At 36.5% G+C, this 20,594-nt stretch overlaps 2 protein-coding genes across 5 annotated transcripts in view; both read left to right on the forward strand.

Annotated features, from left to right (window-relative positions):
• The window catches only part of LOC117431097 (phosphoribosyl pyrophosphate synthase-associated protein 2-like), a 10,247-nt gene extending 110 nt beyond the window's left edge, over positions 1–10,137 (forward strand). The window contains exons 1-11 of one of the 4 annotated variants that reach the window (XM_034051728.3): positions 435–733; positions 1,373–1,533; positions 3,398–3,450; positions 4,617–4,683; positions 4,999–5,171; positions 5,468–5,583; positions 6,346–6,401; positions 7,184–7,332; positions 7,607–7,677; positions 7,849–7,995; positions 8,854–10,137. In XM_034051728.3, the coding sequence (XP_033907619.2) occupies positions 1,451–1,533; positions 3,398–3,450; positions 4,617–4,683; positions 4,999–5,171; positions 5,468–5,583; positions 6,346–6,401; positions 7,184–7,332; positions 7,607–7,677; positions 7,849–7,995; positions 8,854–9,012 (1,074 nt within the window). In that variant the 5' untranslated portion in view covers positions 435–733; positions 1,373–1,450 and the 3' untranslated portion in view covers positions 9,013–10,137. The other 3 variants (XM_034051726.3, XM_058995940.1, XM_058995941.1) reach the window with 3 other exon arrangements.
• Positions 10,138–12,613: 2,476 nt separating this feature from the next.
• The window catches only part of slc5a10 (solute carrier family 5 member 10), a 28,728-nt gene continuing 20,747 nt past the window's right edge, over positions 12,614–20,594 (forward strand). The window contains exons 1-5 of the mRNA XM_034051655.3: positions 12,614–12,731; positions 13,367–13,438; positions 13,890–13,994; positions 15,235–15,294; positions 15,611–15,715. Of these exons, the coding sequence (XP_033907546.3) occupies positions 12,621–12,731; positions 13,367–13,438; positions 13,890–13,994; positions 15,235–15,294; positions 15,611–15,715 (453 nt within the window). The 5' untranslated portion in view covers positions 12,614–12,620. The remainder of the gene's footprint in view (positions 12,732–13,366; positions 13,439–13,889; positions 13,995–15,234; positions 15,295–15,610; positions 15,716–20,594) is intronic.

A 20,594-nucleotide genomic window follows, 5' to 3' on the forward strand; every position in this document is an offset into this window, starting at 1 on the left:
TCGCTGGAGAGATTCAATTCTACCAAGAAAGCAGCAACTAACAGCTAAACTGACAAACAGTCCATAAATAATTTAAAACCCTTTGGAAATAACCACGGTTGAGTAAATACATATTGATAGGTATATATGCAGTAAACGGAATAATAATAAAAAAGTAAAATATGTAAAGTTGTTTTTTCAGCGCTGTCTGATTTGTGGACACACGGTAGCTTGTTGTAATATTCTATTTGAAACCAACCAAATGTTATATAAAAAAGCAACCCTAAAAACTCAAATGTATCTTAGAACATGTCTGCACCGCAATAAGATTAAGAAACGTAACAATTTAATTACACCTTGCTGTACCTTGTCCTGACACTCTTGTACAACGCAAGTCTAACAAACTTCATGCACTAGCCCATTCTCAACTTCTATTGGCTGGTTAAAAAGGCTTAACTTGTTTGTGGAAGTTAGAGAAACTGAACATTTCGCATTTGCCACCTCCCCACGACTCTGCGCCATTTTGGCTCCAAAGTATCTTATAGCACAGTACACAAAACCCGACACACCCGCCGTATGGTGTTCTTTAAAAAGCAGTAATAAATAAATAAATAAATAAATAAATAAACAATCTTTGTTTTTGGTTGGGCTAAGGAAACGTCAATCACGACACACGGTCAGGTTGACACGAGAGTACAGGATACTGTTATGAGCCGTAGGGCTGGTTAACTGCGTAACAAAAGATCACACACTGGTAAGGTTTTTTTTTATTTATTATTTAGCTTTTTCTTTTAAAATAAATTGTAATTAATTTAGGAAGGCTTTCCAAAACGCTCTGGTGCGGTTCATGATGATGGAAAATGGCCAGCCACTCCCCATCGTGGCAGAAGCAGATAACGTAAGGTCATCTTTAGTCCTGCTTTAATGATTTTTCACTATTTCTTTACAGTTCATCCATGTCGCGTGTTTAATCTGATTTACCGCTGTTGTTAAAAATAATCGTGGTGGGTGCTATATCATATGTAGGCAACTCTATAAATAGATATTGCATGATGTATAATTAGTAACACAAAATGCCTAGGGCGTCACGCGTGTTTAGGATTGACAATTTAGTGTTTTTATTTTTTGTATTTTAAATGGTACAGTATATAGACGTAGTGTTTAAGTACCAGAATGATAATTATAGATTTTTGGGGTCGTTTTCTCGTCTTGGAGAGAAAAAGACAAGCACTGTTTGAAATGTCAGGTTTCTAATATATATATATATATATATATATATATATATATATATATATATATATATTAGAAACCTGACATTTCAAACAGTGCTTGTATATATAATGCATTTTTCGAAGCAGTGCAAGCAACAATGCTGTGGTTTTGTGTTTTCCAGGACGTGTAGGACAGTACCACTGAGCCTAGGGCTGAGCTGTACCAACCAAGTGTTGCCAGGATAAAGACAGATACAGCCATGAATGCCCCCAAGGGTGGGCTGGTTATATTTACAGCCAACTCCAACCCTTCTTGCATGGCGCTTGGCAAGAGGATTTCAGAGTAAGTATTATATACAGCACTGGGTTTGTAGTGTAGTTTTAGATCTGTATTTTAAATACAATAACACATTCTAGACTCAAAGGAAGAGGGGTCTAGTTTAATACTGTACTACTAAACATAACCTGAGATACTGGTGCCACCCTTGCATTTGGTATGGTATTTATTTGCTTTATTATGGTTTAAACAGTTCTGGTATTTTAGTATATTGTATCATGCTTACTAAATGATCATTTAATTACAAAGAATCTACATCTTTGTGGTTTGTACATGTCTGCTGTGTACAGCTATGGCCAAATGTTTTGCAGCACCCTCTAGAATTAACTAATTTTACTTCATGAAGTTGAATGAAACATGCTGAATAATGTTATGTTAACATATTGAATTACATACTGCTTTGTAGTTTTCCATATACTTAAAGAAAAACTGACAAAAATTGAAGAATGTGACATTTCGAAATCTAACATGAAATACTGACTGATATTATGGTTTCCGGTAGGCTTTTGTGATATAATTTTGTAGTTTCTTTGATGACATGATGTGAAATAAAATATCTAAACTATCCTAGTTCATATACTTTTCTTTTTTTAATTGTCTCGATCCTAAAATTCTAGGTGTTGCAAAACTTTTGGCCATAGCTGTAATACACATTATTATACACTTGGAAGCTGCACCTATAACAGAAGACAATGACATGTTTGAGAATAGACCAGTTTCTTGCTTCTCCTGTGGTTTCAAGGGAAATGCAAACCACAAAATAACTCCTTTGCTGTAGGTAAGATATTGTTTAGGGTCCACAATTTACTGTAACCAGACACTTCAAGCCTGTTAAAAATATTTTTGTTACATTGTGAAAAACAAGGGTACATTGTGAAATGCAGTATAGGTTTTCTTTACTTCTTTACCTTTCCTTACAGAAACCAGGACTTGGTAGTGAGCTACTTCAGTGTTTTTATGTTAAGGGGTTAATATGTGGAAATCTTGCCTTTTGCTTGGTTTTGGATATGGGTGCTGTTGTCAGCAACTCATTTGCATTGTACTACTTTGTATTAGTACAGTAGACACACAATACAATGCTATTTTGGCCAGGCCTGGGGTCAATTATAATTTCAGTTACAATTACAGCACAATTATTTGATGAAATTGCAGTTAGTTACAATGCTGTTTTGTTCAAATGCAATTATAATTACAATTACACTAAAAATTAACAAATAGCTACACACATTAACATGTTTATTCTACCAAGCAGTAATCACAGGTACCAAATCTAGAAACACACTATGTGTTGTTTTTTTAAATACCAGCAGACTGTTAGCTCAATGTAAAACACAACATTGAACTAAGAATGATTGAGCTTGGAAAGGTGTGTAATTGAACTGTAAGTGATCGATTATATGGTAATTATAATTACAAATACAATTGCTTATGCCAAGGTTAAATCAATTACAATTACAGTGTAATTGCAAGTAATTGCAAATTATGCAATTACAATTGTAATTAACCGGTAGAGATGGTAGTTCATATTGCAGGTGTTGTTTTCAAAAGCTTTGACACAGTGCTTTTTTTAATTGGTTTAAATCACTGATGGGTCTCCTCAATCTTACTTTGTTTTGCCTGTGAGTTTTAGAACCTGAACACTGGGTTTAATAAACAGTGTACATTTTCCAGAGGTTAGCACAAAAATATTTAGCTATAATATTGTTTGTACGTCTAGTCCTGACCGTAAAGATATCCACACTATTGCATCATATTAAGCTATTGTCCAGAGATCATGATGCATATTGCACACAGTGCACAGTTACTGTAATACATCACCAGGGAGCATTTTTTCTAATAATTAGATTTGTTTGTGTTCCATGTTTTACAGGCGTCTTGGTGTGGTGCTTGGTAAAGTGCAGGTTTACCAAGAGGCAAACAGGGGTGAGTAGCAGCGTGCAGATTTCTTTCTTTTAAAAGTTAGCTTCCTCGATGTGTGTGTTGGATGTTAATGATAACCTGTCTGTGAAATGACAAAGGAACTGAAATTAGACACATCTGCTTCCCTTTCACCAACAAAAACACGTTTGAGTCCTTGCACCTCCAAATTCTCACTCCAGCCACCTCATTATAATTATGTAAATACATTTGACTGCAGATGTGAATGTTTCCTGAGCCATGCATATCAGCATGCTTGTTTTTTTTTAATGGACTGTCTCTTGTGTCCTGTGCATATAAAGTATTGAAAACTGATTCATACAGATCATGAGCGTTGCATAAAGTAACTACCCCTGTTGATGGATTCCACTTTATTGTGGTTAGAATGGCAGTTGCATCCTGACGCTTGAGCAGGAAGCATTATAAGGCATAGTGAACACATCAAAGCCACCAACTCTTCAGTGATGATCCACTGTAAATGTGACATGGTAAACAGTGGAAAAATGTTAAATGCTAAACACTGACCTTGGGGAAAACTGCGCAGCGAAAATCCAAACCCTTCTCTGTGCTTTTGAGTCATGCTTCATGAAGGCAAGAATCTGCACATTGTGGGGGAAAAAGTGCTGATTAGGTACCATGTTGATGAAAGCAGAGCAGAATCTGTCTTTTGCTTTTTTTTGTTGATATCACACAGAGCTAAAATACATCTGTCTGTCCAAACTAGATCAGATCCAATCTTAACATTCATACCATTTAATTACTTCACTGTATAAAGCTACATAAAGGTGTACTTGTTTGCAATTTAAAAGACTTTATCAGTTATGTTTGTATGTACAGTACTAACACAGTTAGTCAATTAATCCAAATGAATGAAAGTCAGTGATCTTTGTTCTAGTTAGTGCTTGCATGCACTGTAGGTCTTTCAAGTTCAAATATTGTACATAGTTGTGACCTATTTAAAAATTCGTGTTTTTTGGTTTTCGATGGAGCTATTTTTGGAAAAGGTCTGTGTTTTTATCACACAGTTTAGCATGATACAACAAAAACAACAACGGGGAGTTGGAATGCTTTTACTCATACAAAACTCTTTAAATAACTCCTGAGTTAAAGTGGTGTGAATATGGCCAAGTTGTTGGCATGTCTAATGGCGTGTTCATCACGTGTTTCCACAGAAACAAGAGTGCAGATCCAGGAGTCTGTAAGAGGGAAAGACGTCTTCATCATTCAGACAGTTTCCAAGTAAGTCCTTCATAATGGATGAGATTTATAAAACATAATGACAGTCTCTTCGCGAAGGACTGATTCATTTAGGGGAAATTAAATTGAATAGAGTGCTGGTAGTTTTTTTTTTTTTTTTTTTTTTTAGTGCATAGATTTTTCCTGGCCTATTGTAATTTATACTCCTTAAAACGTTTTTTCTTTTATTTAAATTGCCTGATTTATTGTAGAGCTGACATTGTTTGTTAAAGCAAATGGGTGTATGCAGTATTAAAACAATGACTGTATGTCTTGATAATAGAGTTCATGGTTGCTGTATTTCTCCCTGTGTGTCAGAGACGTTAACACTGCGATCATGGAGCTCCTCATCATGGTGTATGCCTGCAAGACCTCCTGTGCCCGCAGTATCATTGGAGTCATTCCCTACTTCCCCTACAGCAAGCAGTGCAAGATGAGGAAAAGAGGCTCCATCGTGTCAAAGTTACTTGCGTCAATGATGTGCAAAGCTGGTGAGAACATTGCATGATTTGATTAATATATTAACTTTTATTTATTATGTGAACAATGAACAGCAGACTGGATTTGCTTGTTTTTGGTCACATCTGTGGATGTTCTGGTGGCCTTGTCTATAATGTCCTAAAAACGATATTGACTTTACCAAAAAAAGAATTCACAATCTGGTATTATGTACTCTTTATGTATTTTGTGTCACATTGACCCATTCGTGTGATTTGTGTGGGATATGCTAAGTCTTTAATGTACAGTATATGTTCTTACAATGTTTCACTGCCTTTTTTTGCTGAAGGACTAAATCACCTGATCACGATGGATTTGCATCAGAAAGAAATTCAGGGTTTCTTTAACATCCCGGTAGACAATCTGAGAGCATCGCCATTCCTCTTGCAGTACATTCAAGAAGAGGTAATGATTGGTAGTAGTTTTAGTTTCATTTTAACTGCATGAAGATTGGAAAGTCAGCTGCGAAACTTAAGTATGAAAACTAATTTGTTTACTATCTAAAATAGAGTATGCTTATGTATGTGTGTATAATACCTGAGTTATCTTAAACATAGTAATCTATTGAATAAGTGTAAATATGAAACAATGATGAAATATATATTGCAGATTTTATATTGTATATTTGATTATAAATTTCCAGCCTGGCTAGGCTTTTTCAGATACTTTTACAAATATTATTATTATTATTATTATTATTATTATTATTATTATTGTTATTGTTATTATATTGTTAGTATTACATGGCTTGATGATTTGGGCTTGAACTATAAAAAGTGTTTGAGTTACTGCTTGGTGTGCAGATCGCTGAACTGTATTTTAGTCTCTCAATTCTATTCTATTCTAAGTTCTCCTCAGATATTAGAAGCTAAGCATGGTTAGGCCAGGTGCTGTGTTAGGTAGGGTAGGGACAGAACTTCCTAGGATGGTGTTAAATGTGCCAAGCCTAGCCTAAATCCTGTTATAGGTAAAAAAAAATAAAAACAGATCATCTTTTTTATTTTAGATTACACTACATGCACAAATGATGATACATTGTTTAGGTGAAGACTTGAACCCCCCCCCCCCCCCCTTTAGGAACCTCCCTATTGTTTGTAGTTTTTAGAGATGGTGTTAAAACCGAGAACCTTGCAATGAGGGTGGGGTATATGTGTTTAAAATCTGCAGATTCCTGACTATAGAAATGCAGTAATTGTGGCCAAATCTCCATCTTCAGCTAAAAGGTAAGCTAACCATACACTTTCTTTCTATTCCTGTTCTTGTGTGTTTGCAGTTAGCTAGTATGAAGTCATTTTATTGACTTTTTACGTTTATTACATTTTTGATAGTATCTTATGTCAGAGTTTAGTTTCACATCTCCTTAAAATGACCTACTCTTATAATTTAGCTGAACTATTCCTTATTCTGCCTTGAATTGCAGAAGAAATACAGGCACCCCTGCAGAGCCATCTGAATGCACAGCTATGGCCAAAAGTTTTGCATCACTGAGAATTTTAGGATTGAGACATTAATAAAAAATAAAATTATATAAACATAATTTAGATCTTTTATTTAACATCATGTAATCAAAGAAACTACAAAATGATAGAGTGCAGTCCGTTTTATAATAGGGCTTCTCAAACTCGGTCCTGGGGACCCCCTGTGGCTGCTGGTTTACATTTCAACCGAGCTCTCCATTACTTAACTATACCCTTAATTTAACTAAATGTGCTTAATTAGACATATTTACTTGTTTTCAGCTCTTGAACAGTTGCATATTTCAAGTTAGCTATGACATTTGTTAAGTAACTTGAACTGCAACAAGGGTTTGATGGCCCTAGAAATATCTAGTGCTTAGTAATGTTTTATTTAATGGTAATTTTTTGCCATTGAAAAGTTAATGGTTGTAAGACTGCAGTTTTAATGTTGCAGTCTTGAGATGCAAAGATAAATGGGGCCTTGTGAAAGCAGTATCTGTCTTTTGGCATCAGAGTGTTCATATTTGAAGTATGTCGTCTTATTGCAGGGCACAGTCCTTTGCTGAGCGGTTGCGATTGGGGATTGCAGTGATTCATGGGGAAGCCCAGGATGCAGAGTCTGACCTGGTGGACGGGCGTCACTCTCCACCGACTGTCAAAAACATAGGGGCCATTCACCCCAGCTTGGATATACCCTGTAAGTGAAGCCAGTGGAGTCTAATACTGCCACCGGTGTTAATGTGAAGGGAATTTGGGGATATCTTTGGATTGTACTGCAGAACACAGGGTCAAAACATGAAATATTTGAAACATGAGCTATCACAAATAGGGCTAGGCAATGTGTTTCCTCAGCCAGAATATGATAAACGAAATAGCATCAACGAAAACAACATGAAAAGGCATGTGTGCGTCTGATGGCCTTGCTCTTCCTGGCTCTTGTTCTCTAAAATTGTTTTGTTTTCCCATTACAGTTGTAATTCCAAAAGAAAAACCACCAATTACAGTTGTGGGAGATGTTGGTGGGAGGATCGCCATTATAGTGGTAAGTAAGTTTCTGTTTGTGGAGCCCAATAAAGACAACACAACATGTCTTGCAAAACTTACTCGATTGCACATTTACTCCTCATTAATCATACCATATTATACTATGATGCTGTATCAGCTTGCAAGAAACAGAATCATTATGCCCAATTACTATTCTTTGTTGTGACAGGACGACATTATTGATGATGTTGACAGCTTTTTAGCTGCTGCCGACACACTTAAGGAGAGAGGGGCTTACAAAATCTACGTGATGGCAACTCACGGGATCTTATCCTGCGACGCCCCGCGATTGATAGAAGAGTCAGCAATTAATGAGGTACGTTTTTTTATTTATTAAAATGGTTCAAACTACCTGCATATCCTCTAGAGCTGCTTATATTTGTGCATCCTTAGATGTGATCATTTGCCAGACTGTCTGTCTCTGTGAGAGACAGCCTTTCCTATGGGGGAATTGCTGGGAATTGGAGAAATGTAGAAAGGGGAGTGAAGGAAAAAATATATTTTGCTTTTGCAAAAAAAGATTCTGTTACTGTTAATTTTCAATCCCTGGAAGCTGGTGAGCTTCGACTTGCACGCGCCTCGGTATCTTATCTCCCTCGCTGCTCATTGCTGTTGTTCTACCACTTGCTCATCTGTCTGAGAAGATAGCCAGGCACTGAACTGTACTGATGTGCCTGACAGGTTCTGAGGTAGCAATGACTTCTTGTAAAGGTCTCTTTTTATTTGGTGAGCAGAACAGTACGGCTTCTAATAATTGATACTTCAGTGGGATTTTCCCCAATCTTAACTGGTGGATGGGGCGGGGGTCGGGATGGGACGGACAATAAAAAAAAAAAAAAAACAGAAAGAAAGGTGTATGTATAATCCTGTTTAAAAAAGGAGAGGGATGTATGTAGCTGCATTGATTCCTTGCCTATATATCTTTACTAGAAGACAGCGATGAAAATCCTGTTGAATAGCAATTTCACCCATTCCAGGTTTTAATGCAAGCTTGAGTAGCCACAGTGTATAGGTAACAAGCTCAGCAGACATAGCAAAATCAGGATTGGATCAAACTGCTATACAATGAGAGAGTTATTTCCATCCCTATAGTCTTCTTACACCTGCAATGGGCCAATTTCTCTGGCAGTGTTAACATGTTGCATTAAGTCTTGCATTACCCTTGTGTCCGCAGGTGGTAGTGACCAACACCATCCCTCATGAAATCCAGAAGCTGCAGTGCCCCAAGATCAAGACTGTGGACATCAGCATGATCCTGTCCGAAGCTATTCGACGGATCCACAATGGGGAATCCATGTCCTACCTCTTCAGGAATATCGGGGTGGATGATTGAAACCTTCCTTTCGAGCCAAACTCAAAGTGTATTGACTTATTTGTGTGTGTTTATGTATAGATGACGGGAATGTTGCGTTTAATTCAGAGGGGCCAATTTTGTTAAAAGGATTAATTAGGGCAAAGAGAAAGAAATTGCATATAGACTCAATAATTCAGTTTTTTTGTTTTTACGTGGAAATGAAGTTAAGGTGTATAAATAAATTGCCTTTTTGTTGCGCATTATATGTATGGTAGGTTGCACTGTGATTGTTGCGCTAATGCAGGACTTATTAATTTTTTATTTTTTTCGGAGTGTTCCATTTGTCAAGCAGCAGGACAGTAACAATGAATGCATGAGTTGTTGTAATAGACTTTAAACATTTAAGAGTATCGGGGTGTCAAGGACAGGTCTGTAACAAATGATAACTTTTTATTCTTACACATCAAAGCCTATATCCCTGGAGCAAACTGGGGAGAAATCAACTTGAATACTTGCAGAAGTCTGTTAAGTAGTTTATATGCCTCTCAAGCTGGGATCAGGGCAAGTTCACTGGTGCCAAAAGCTTGGTATAGAATTTGAATATTGTCAATATTTCATTTTTTAAATTTATTTAAGTGGTCTCAAACAAGCCTTTAGATTCGTTGGTTATTGTTTATAGTGGTAGTGTATAGATTTAAAAAATAAATAAATGGATATTAAAGGGATAAACAAAGCAAATATTTGTTTGAGAGTAACCTATCCTGGTAATATTCGTATTGTAGTAGCAGGCTGCATTTAAAGTGTGAATTGTATACTCCTTATGTGCTTCTTGAATTAGGAACTAGGAATACTTTCAATATTTAATTGCTAAATGGAATAAACTATTTTTTTATTAATTTAAGCGATATTCAAAATTGAGACTGGAGCTTTGGGCTTGTGGTCTTTTTCATGCCTTCTGTGTATTGTTAGATACAAGTTGTATGACAGTTGGAGAAACTTCCAAGCTTATTAATAATGCAGTTTGTAATTGCTAATTCAAGGGAAGCTTTTGTATTTATTTTCTGCAAATGAAAAAAAAAAAGGTAATGTGTCTTGATTTCTTATTTATCAGGCTGGAATTATAATTTTTTGTATTAAACACTTTAATAAAATCGTCAGCGCCTCCTTCCGCAGTTTTTTTTTTTTTTTTTTTACAGACCCCCAGTAGAGCTGAATTTAGAAATACTAAAGAAACTTTACATTTAATGGCAAATGTTTTGGTGTTTTCAATGTAGAAATGAGTTAATATACAATTTACTCCTTTCCTTTTTATTTATTTCATTATTTTTTTTAATCTAAATATTTCTCGTTTGACTTGCTCTATTCACAACGCAAGGTTAATGTTGAATATGTGCAAAATCATCATACAGACATTACTCGTTACAGGCCCTTCACACTTCACCTCTTGGGCAGTTGGACTCCACATCACCCACTGATATGTGTGTGAATTCACCTCATTTCAACATTGAAGACATATTTCCCCTTTTTTATTTATAATATTACACTATTTGTCTTTCATTTAAAAAAAAAAAATTGAATGTACAATGGGGTACATTTTAAACAGTGGCACAAAATTGACATAATGTGGTCATTTAGTAGGTGTAGACAGCAAGCACTGGAATTATAATTCTCTCCTTTGACATGTACTGAGCAGTGTTTTTGACAGGAGATCATCTGAAACCTCAATAACAACCCTTCTGGTTTCAAAAGAAACATAATGAACCTAGTAAACACATTGCATGCATGTTTGCTTTTGCAGAGGATTAAGATAAATGGTAATAGCACCTTTTTCCTACTTGAGATCTTGACGTCAATGACAGTCGCTGCCATCTGCTCTCGGGGGTACTCAAAACAGCCTGTTTGTTAAGTTGAACACCTTAAGAAGTGTTTTGTGTCTGCCCATTGATCACATTTATTAAGTGCCACAAATCCATCACATTTCCACGTATAAAAAATATGTACATGGAGTACAAACTAGGCAACACACAATATTAATATTTTAAATGCAGAAATATCTCTAATACATATCTCTAATAAATATATGTACGCGTGTGTGTGTGTGTGTATTTTCTTATATAAAGACAAAAACAACTATTTGTTCCTGAGTAGTTCTACTGTGCATTAAGACAAGCAGGTGCTTTCATAGTTCCATGTCACATACTGTGTTCGTGCTGTAATTGTATCATTAAGGTTAGGTCATTAGGGCTGGGAATGCTCTTTATAGGTAGATGTTTGCCGCCTTTGGTTCATTAGCTACAGTTGGTATTGTCATTTATCAGTAAGGCGGTGACATATCTCGACCTGGCCATAGTCTACTATTTGGCAGCTGCTTTTAGAATCGGCTGATACGAACCCTCAGCAGGCTGAATTTCTTAAATCTTAAATTGGCAGGATGCATAACCGTCCCTTTAACTCTACGCCCATGTGTGCAATCGTTGGTTAAATTGTTCATAGAATCGACACAAGACTACTTTTTTTGTTTTATAATATATATATATATATATATATATATATATATATATATATATATATATATATAGTTACACTAAAATAAACTTCTATGACTAAAGTCTTTCTCAATTTCTACTAAGCGGTATTAGTTTTAAACAATGTTTCATTGTATAATAATGTGAATACTAAAGTTCTTCAAATACTTGAAACCAAGTGCTGGTTATACTATAACAGAGATTACATGATAACTAACAGGTTTATGTGCTATTTCACAGTGTTAATGAGAAAAAGGGTCGAATCGACATATCCTGTTTTTAGGTTCAAAAGGACACATCTGCAGACAACACAGAGACTTTATCAACATCCCATGCCGGCTATTACAATATCTTTAGGGACTGATCCACACTATTTTTCATGAACAGGGCCTCAGATGCTTCATTAACACTTCATAAATGAACACTGTAACTGCCTGTTTTGTACCCCCACCACTATGAAGTTGTATAGGCATTTTCATATCAGTCTAACAAGACCTTCAGAAGTTCTAATCCCTATAAGCTTCTAGAGAAACAAATACTCAGTTAGTACGTTAGTGCAGCTTAAGCTATATATATATATATATATATATATATATATATATGTATATATATATATATATATATATATATATGTATATATATATATATATGTATATATATATATATTTTAATTAAGGGATTGCAGAATTTTAACGACTTTGACGTGTGTTGGGGGGGGGGGGGGGGGAATAATGCAGGTCATAAGCACAGTACTTTTTGATTGAATCTACTTCTGTTGTACAACATATTGATGTGATTCCCATGTGTGCTTGCTTGCTTAATTTTACTTCTAAACTTCCTTATTAAACTTGGCTCTTTACCAGCAGTGGCAGCAGCAGTTGTGTGGTCAGTAATGGTCAGCGTGACAGCATATTTAAACAATGTTTGCAACGGTTAAGAGAACAAACAATCTGTAATAAGAGAGAGAGCTCACCTCTGAGCAAACTGGTGCTTCACTGAGCTAATGAGCTTAATGATCAATTTCCAGCAGCTCCCCAGCCCACAGTTCTCCACCCTCCCTGCTGACCAGGTAACTTCTCTCAATAATAATCAGATAGAGCGCCTGGCACTGAGAAAGGAGCAATGGACACCAATTCAACAACACCCTATTTTGCCTCTTCTCGAAACTTCAGTGTCTCTGATATCATTGTGATTGTGGCTTATTTTGTGCTGAATGTGGCGGTTGGAATATGGGTAAGAGCTTCTATTCTTTGTTGCATTTGTTTTCTGGAGTTCCAAGAAATAAGCACTTTTGTAGGGAGGAAACTGACATTATGATCAAAACTGATTGCATTGTTATTTAAGCCGAATGACCCTTTTTCTGCACCTAGACTGATAGCTTGTTGCTGATAGAGCTTGCAAGCTGTGGTTCAAATGTTATTCCCCATCGACCACTTCCAGTCTCAACAAAATCTCTTGTTACTGATTCAAGAAATATATTAACATACTAGAAGCTTGATGACATATCCATTTTTAAACCTGGTCTGGTAAAATGATCTAGCTGAAGTAATCTTTTTCATTATTATTTTATGTACCTCAAACAGAAAGGAATAGCTGATCAGATTTTGTTTAATGCTTTCAGTAACTTGAAGGGATGGTTAATGGAGGTTTAATAAAAAGCATATATTCCATTATTACTCAAGGGTTTTCCTTTCACCAAAACTTGCATTCAATGGCTTAAAAGTATTAGAACCAAACTGAAAAGTAACAATACAAAGCTAAATCTTGTATCTTTTAGAAATGTTCTCTTCAAGTCAGTTCCTTTACTTTCTACATTATATATATAGGTTGAATGGGTGTGCAGGGCTAACAGGTTCTTCTGTTCTCAGTCCTCTTGCAGGGTGAGTCGTAACACTCTGAGTGGCTACTTCCTGGCTGGCAGAGACATGGCGTGGTGGCCGGTGAGTGACTCTGCTTCACAAAGGGATCATTGAGCTTTACTACAAATTAGATCCATTAAATAAATCACATTAAAAAAAAAAAAAAAAATCTTCTTTTAAGTTCTATTAATAACACTGAAATTACATTAATATATTAATGATGCATGACTTCCTGTGTTTTAAAAAAATATATATATATATATTATATTTAATTTATATGAAAGAAACATTGAATAATGATACATTCTACACTTCCATAGTATCGACTTTCTGTCTTCCCATGTTTATTTTTGTAATTAAAACATAAGTGTGACATGTGTATCATTTATCAATGTAGTTCATATGAATTCAGTTGTACTACGGTAGGTAGTTAATATGCAGTCACATTGTAAAGCATTGCTGTGTTCTTGAAGTACTCTCTTTAAGGACTGGTGTGTGCTGAAAACAGGTTTGCTGTGCTGCTTTCTCTTAGATCGGGGCATCTCTGTTTGCCAGCAGTGAGGGCTCAGGCCTCTTTATCGGATTGGCTGGCACTGGGGCAGCAAGTGGGATTGCAGTGGCCGGGTTTGAGTGGAACGTGAGAGAAATTTACATTATTTTGTATTATTTATTATTGTTATTAATTGAAGTTGGCCCTTCCACTCGTGGCCTTTGTCCCAATGCTGTTCTAAATTGTTTAACTGAACCAATTGCATTTTTGCTTAGCACACACTGTCATCTAATGGCCAAATGTTGTAATTGCCACTAGGGGCAAATCTCAATTGTCAGCACACACAATTATTTTTATATGTGTTGTTATTACAGTATTTTCTGTATCCATTTTATTTCTCGGTTGGACTAGTAATTATTATTATTATTATTATTTGTTTATTTAGCAGACGCCTTTATCCAAGGCGACTTACAGAGACTAGGGTGTGTGAACTATAGTAATTAAGACAGCAGTTTATGAATCGTCTAACACTTAAAGTGGACATACATTTAATAAAAAAGTTCATCTGTGGATGACTGAAGAACCCGTTTTTTTTTTTTTTTTAAATATCAAGCCAGTGAAAGAACCTTCCTGTTGATTCCTGTTGAATACAGTATATTACGGAAGTGTTTGAAATACCAAACAGAAGTAGCATCACCACTAAATGCCAGCAGAGGGCAGTCAGCCATCACTTGTTTCAGGACGCTGCAGCAATTCAACTTCGTTCAAAACACATGTTATTACATCACACATAACAATCTTCAGCGTTGCTTAGAAACGGTCAAAAAGCATGTTAAGACATTTCCACAGGTGATGTTTTGAAAGAAGCCCCAGGTGTAAGAACCCAGCAGCTTAACACATTCTGCAATGGAATCACATGCAGGGGTGGGACAAACACATGGAAACACCTGCCATATGAAGCACATAGGATGAAATCTGTGATGCAATTGGAATCCCTGGCAATGATTCTGTAATGTAAAAGCAGTATCCCCTGGTGCAAGTATGTTTCAGTCACAGTGGGACAGACAATAGGTCTGACATACAGTATTTGATAGAGATCTGTTACTTGGTACTTTCATACAGAAATCACTGGCTCTGGAAGGATAGGGAAGTTAGGGGTCCCTAAGTCTATTGTTCAGAACTATTCCGGGCAACAGACTTGTAGACCCCCAACTTCCTTATCCCTCCAGATCCTTTGAAACACCTTACAAGGTCGTCACATCCACGCAATCCTGGCTACCCTCAGGGACTCTATTGCACACCCCATTGACAGTGTTATGGCAGGTTTCTGTCAAAAAGAAATGAATGAAAACAGTAAATCATATAGTTTCTTATTTTTTTCTTTCAGGCTACCTATGTTCTTTTGGCCCTGGCCTGGGTGTTTGTCCCCGTGTACATATCCTCTGGGGTAGGTGATGTCACACTCTGTTGTGTCAGATCTCTATGAAGTGATCTGTGCTCTCATCTCAAAATAGCCTTAAGCAAGAAACAATGCAACTTATTCTTTTCAATTCCAATACTGAGACCTGCAATTATCATTCATTTTACAGGATTTTACTGCTGATAACACTGGCCACAGATTGCAAATCATTTAAAGAAAGGGTTGTGTTATGTATCTAGAACTATTATAGACTTTTTGTTTTTTATAATACCAGCGCCACCTTTTACAAAATGTCTTTTTCTCTGTTATCGTTCATAACCCTGCAGTGACCCTGTCTCAACAGATAGTGACCATGCCTGAATACCTTGGGAGGCGCTTTGGAGGCGAGAGAATCCGAATGTACCTATCTGCCCTGTCACTGCTGCTCTCTGTCTTCACCAAGATATCGGTAAGAGGTCACCAACCCCCTTCGCCACTCACCTTGTTAAGCTGTCATACTAGTTTTGTTAAATTAAATAGTTAACACTGTTCATTAATTATAATATCGATAACAATATCTAATGCATTTAGCAATGTAAGTTGAAGCTGCATCTACAGTGTATAGATACACTGACAAATTTATTTTTTATTTGAAAAAAATCAAAGGGCAAGTGAATGGAATCAAATATATTCAAAAGCTGACCTTATTTTAAAAATTGTTCAGGGTATAAACCTTTTCATTTAAAATTATTTATAAAAGCACCAGTACGCCAAAAACAACTTTGATAACTATGCGGTATTAACTTCAAAAATATTTTCTGTTATTTATTTATTTACTTATGTTGTAAGCAAAATGTATAAGTCAATATTAATTTACGTATGTTGTATCAGCTATATTTAAACAATAGTCATATTTACTATCCAGCCTTGCCTCACTTATTTTCTTGACCGATTCATGTATTAAATATGTACTGCAGTGTGATCAAGATGGCTTTGAGTGGCGTGGGCGGTGACATCAGAGTCCAGGAAGCAGCACACAAACAACCAGGGATAGGGGGTTGAAACGGCTACAGCCGTAAGTTTATTAAATAATAACTAAAAAAACACAAACAAAAGGGCATGCGGGCCAAAACAAAAGGTTCACAAAAACTAATACAAAATGAACAAACAAGTACCTTTTTAACCACTTCACAAACTTAGTAGCAATCGTCTGTTTGGCACAATGTCTCTATGAGTCTCTCTCCTTCTCTAACCAACCCCTTAATAAGCCCAGAGTGGGTCCTTTTATAATGTGGCTGGAGCCTTAACTACATATCAATCAATCAATTACCTCATTAAGGCTCCAGTCACATTCTTCACAAGGTTTTTTTTTTATTGGATGGGGAATTAACCCCATCCTTGCCACAGCACACAATTCAAAACAATAATACACAATGCAAATAAATACACCAAACTATAATAATAATAATAATACTACATAAATATATGCAGACTCGGCTCATAGTGAAAATGAAATGCCCCTCGGGACGACTATTGTCCATATTTACTATATATATATATATATATATATATATAAAATAGGGCCTGGTAGTGGATTGTGTTTAGACACTTTGGTTTATTGGCATGAGTAGCAGTCTTGTAATGTCTTGCCAATAACCCTATCAGAATATTGGGACTATAATCCTAACACTGGAGCATATTGGGCCCAAGCTCTTTAAATATGTCCCAAGAAATTGGCTCTATTTACAATAATCTGTCAGTTTACATTGCTCAGCGAACATAAAAAGAAGCCAGAAAAACAATCGACTGGACCTTACAGGCTCTATTTATACTGTTCATAACATTACTGGCTGTCCATCTTCTTAACGACAGTGCTGTCGGATACGCCCAGAGTGTTGCGTTTCTGACAATGCGATGAGGCTTACTTGGTACATTCACACAGTTCCCATACATGAGTTCCAGATGACCTGAGGGCCCTGCAAAGCTTTCTCATGGGGGAAAAAATAATTTTATTTTAAATCAACTTTTAATTTATGATTGTTGTAAAAATTTGAAAATGACACCCCTACTGTTTTAATTTACATGCATCTCCTTGACCACATTTTGGTTTTTGTTCAGTGAATACCTGTGATAAGTGGCAGCTTAGCATGAGCTCAGTACTTTGAACAGATGCTAGGGATAGCTCATTATCCCCTTACAAAAGCTCTTCCACTCACAGTCAGTGGATCCACCTGTGATAATTACCTGGCATCGCTCCATTTTTAAACCATATGTGTGCAAAGCAATAATGTTCTCTCAGCAAACATCCAAACCCTGAACTCACAAACTCAACTCCTCTTTGCAACACGCTCCTGTCCTGCAAGCGCCCCTGCAGAACACTGCACGTGTTGTTGCCGCGGTACAGAACAACACTAGTTTGTGGAAACTATCAGGTCTCTGGTAAGAATATCGGAGCTGTGTCTGTCACCAGCTAATCTATTTCACCACAGGATGCTGTTTAAACCAGACTGATCATGCTGATTTTAAAAGAAGGTCAGGATGATTGGACTACAGCACAGGACATTACCTCTGCATTGCTTATAAGAGATGCAGTAGAATCGGCTGTGGAAGCATGCTGCCTGGTCACAGGATCATTTGCATTTCTGGTAGACGAGAGGAAGGTTTAGGAGGTATGGTTTGCCCTAGGGGTTCCACTCTGTCTCGAAAGAGCCGTCCTAACAAGAGCCTTCAAAATGTGAGGATGGCACTCCACCCACCCCAGAGGGGAACATTGTAGCAGAATGGAATAGGTGAAACTGTTATGCAATAGGAGTCTTATTTCCATCTCTGAAGGGACTGGCTAGTGGATGAAAGGGAACTATTGCCAAATCTCAGGTTATAACTCATATAGGAACAAATACACTCAAACACATACAATAGAACCCTGCTGGGTACACAGAGAAAGTTTAAATAAAGGAAGTGCCAACCACAAGTGATGGTGGAAAAGTTAGACATTCCTCCAGTTCAGATACAGGGGGTGTGTATAAAAGGGGGTTCTACTGTAATATTAGTAAACAAATACCTCTGGGTTAAATAGCAAGAGAAAAGCCTCCCAAAACTTTGTTTCTTCTTTTTTTGTGTTCTAAATGACTTATTATATTTCAGTTTAACCTTAATCCAGATTACCTAGGAGCTATACTTCCAAGCCTTCATTAATCAAGACAAATACGTTTCTCACTATGTTAGAATTAGATGAACAATTAACTGCACCTCCTAAAAACTCCCTGGCCACCTCAGCTTGCTGTTTCACCAGTAAATGACAGTGTGAAGAACAGTGGGGTGTTCCCAGAAGATATTCAGACAGATGCAATCAAGACAATAAAGTTACATCTAACCTGCTTATAATAATACCACACTGCATTGCTGTTTGAGGAAAGAGTTTTTCTATAATCTTTAATAAAGTAAAAGCAAAATGATGCTTGTGCTGCCAAACTAATTATGTCAGTCAGACAGGTTTAGGTTTAAAACTGGTTTAGAATGGGGTCCCAGCTTCTTGAAAAAGGGTGGTGCTCATATGTCTCACTTCTAGAAATAAGATAAAAAAGATCAGTAAGACAAGCCCTCACATGCTTTGTATGAGACTGGTATTTGCCTTCAGAACATTTTCTGTCCGCCTTTCATCTTTGGTAATTGTAACACACTTAACTTCTTCCAGGGTGGTGTTTCCTTTCATTAACAAAATCGCATTTAAATTAAAACCACTTCTCAGCCAGCTGGGAACCCCATTGAAAACTAAATATCAAACTAATGTGTGTTACAATATCAACATTTGAATATTTGAAAAATCTAACTTAGTTCACAGCTTTAACTTGATTAAATTGTTCCAAACAACTAACAGTTCTTCCTATGAAACAAAACAAAAAAAATAGTATTTCCAAAAGGCTCCTGTTTTTCACTCTGTTGACATTTGTTTTTAGGAGTATTTAGGAGAACCCATAAAAGCAAACAGGTCTTGCTACTGGCAGCATAACTTCCAGTCCATGCAACAAAAAATTGCCGCGTCAGACAATGTAGTGTAAATCATAATGTCGGAACATTAGTTTACTCGTCTGTTGCACCCTATTCCACTGCTGGTCTCCTTCCCGTTTGCACTGTTGTCTAAATACATATTTTGAATGAACCTACACCAACATATACTTTATTAACATATATATTATGCTGCCAAGCATTTGTATATATGCTAAATGGCCATTGGAAGTGATGCTGAACTTGTTTTCAGGGTGTAACTTCTTGCTGAATACATCAATTTGAACACCCTTAGGCTTTTGGCTAAGCCATCTGCCAACAAGAGACAGAAACCTTCTTGCCTTTATAGGAATGCACCAGGTTTAGGGCCAAGTAGTACATCATGTTATCTAAGTTTGCTGGGATATCTTTCTAATACCTGCAGAAACACAACACTGGAAGGCTTGTGATAAAAAGCCTCTTTTAACTTTTCACAACCCTTTCAAGAACCTTATTCAAATCAGAAACTGACAGATTAATGAAAAAAACAAAAACAAAACAAGGCAACTGCTTTAAAAAAAAAAAAAAGGTCTGCATATAGGCTACTGTATTCACTTTATAAAGTATACTTTCCCAGCATTTTCCTCCCTGAAAAATCATGTTTGGAGCTGGAACTAAACCATTAACATTAAGATATCTTTTCAGGTAGACAATCAATAACAAAAAGATTGTCTGTGTTACCCTATAGTTACAATCTTAATCCCTCAACTGTCCCTTTTATCCAATCAGCTGGCAAGATGGTACACTGTTAAACAGATAAAGCATTTCTTATTAATCTGTTTTAATGCAGACAGCTTTCTGGGATAATAAACTATTAGGATGTTGAGTGATCAGTATTTTCCAAACAAAGTTTAGAGAATAAATAACTAAACCACCACTGTGTTTAATTATTTAATGAAAACTGGGATACTGACACGACTCCCCTGTTGAGGACACACTAACCTGATTGAATTCCTTTACTGCTGAAAGGTTTTGTGCAGGTTATGATAATGGGGTGTCACTCGGGATGTCTATAACATTGTAATCCCTGTGAAGCAAATGGAATCCCTGCCATGTATTGTACAATAAATAAAAGCTGCAGCTTTCAACAGTTAGCAGGTGCTATAAAGATTACTGATTACTTAACTCTCCAGATTAGAGATTTCCTCCCCAACTGAAGGACTCTAAGGTGGTAATTGCATGATTGCCAAAAACCTATTGACAGATGTTGGTACCAATTTAGTTGTGCCGGTATTGATGTACAAGGAAAGAACAAACACCACATACTTAGCAGTAAGACTGCGATGTTTTCACTTTAAATAGCT

The sequence above is a fragment of the Acipenser ruthenus genome, chromosome 22 (assembly GCF_902713425.1).
Source record: "Acipenser ruthenus chromosome 22, fAciRut3.2 maternal haplotype, whole genome shotgun sequence".
In the NCBI taxonomy this organism is placed as follows: Eukaryota; Metazoa; Chordata; class Actinopteri; order Acipenseriformes; family Acipenseridae; genus Acipenser; species Acipenser ruthenus.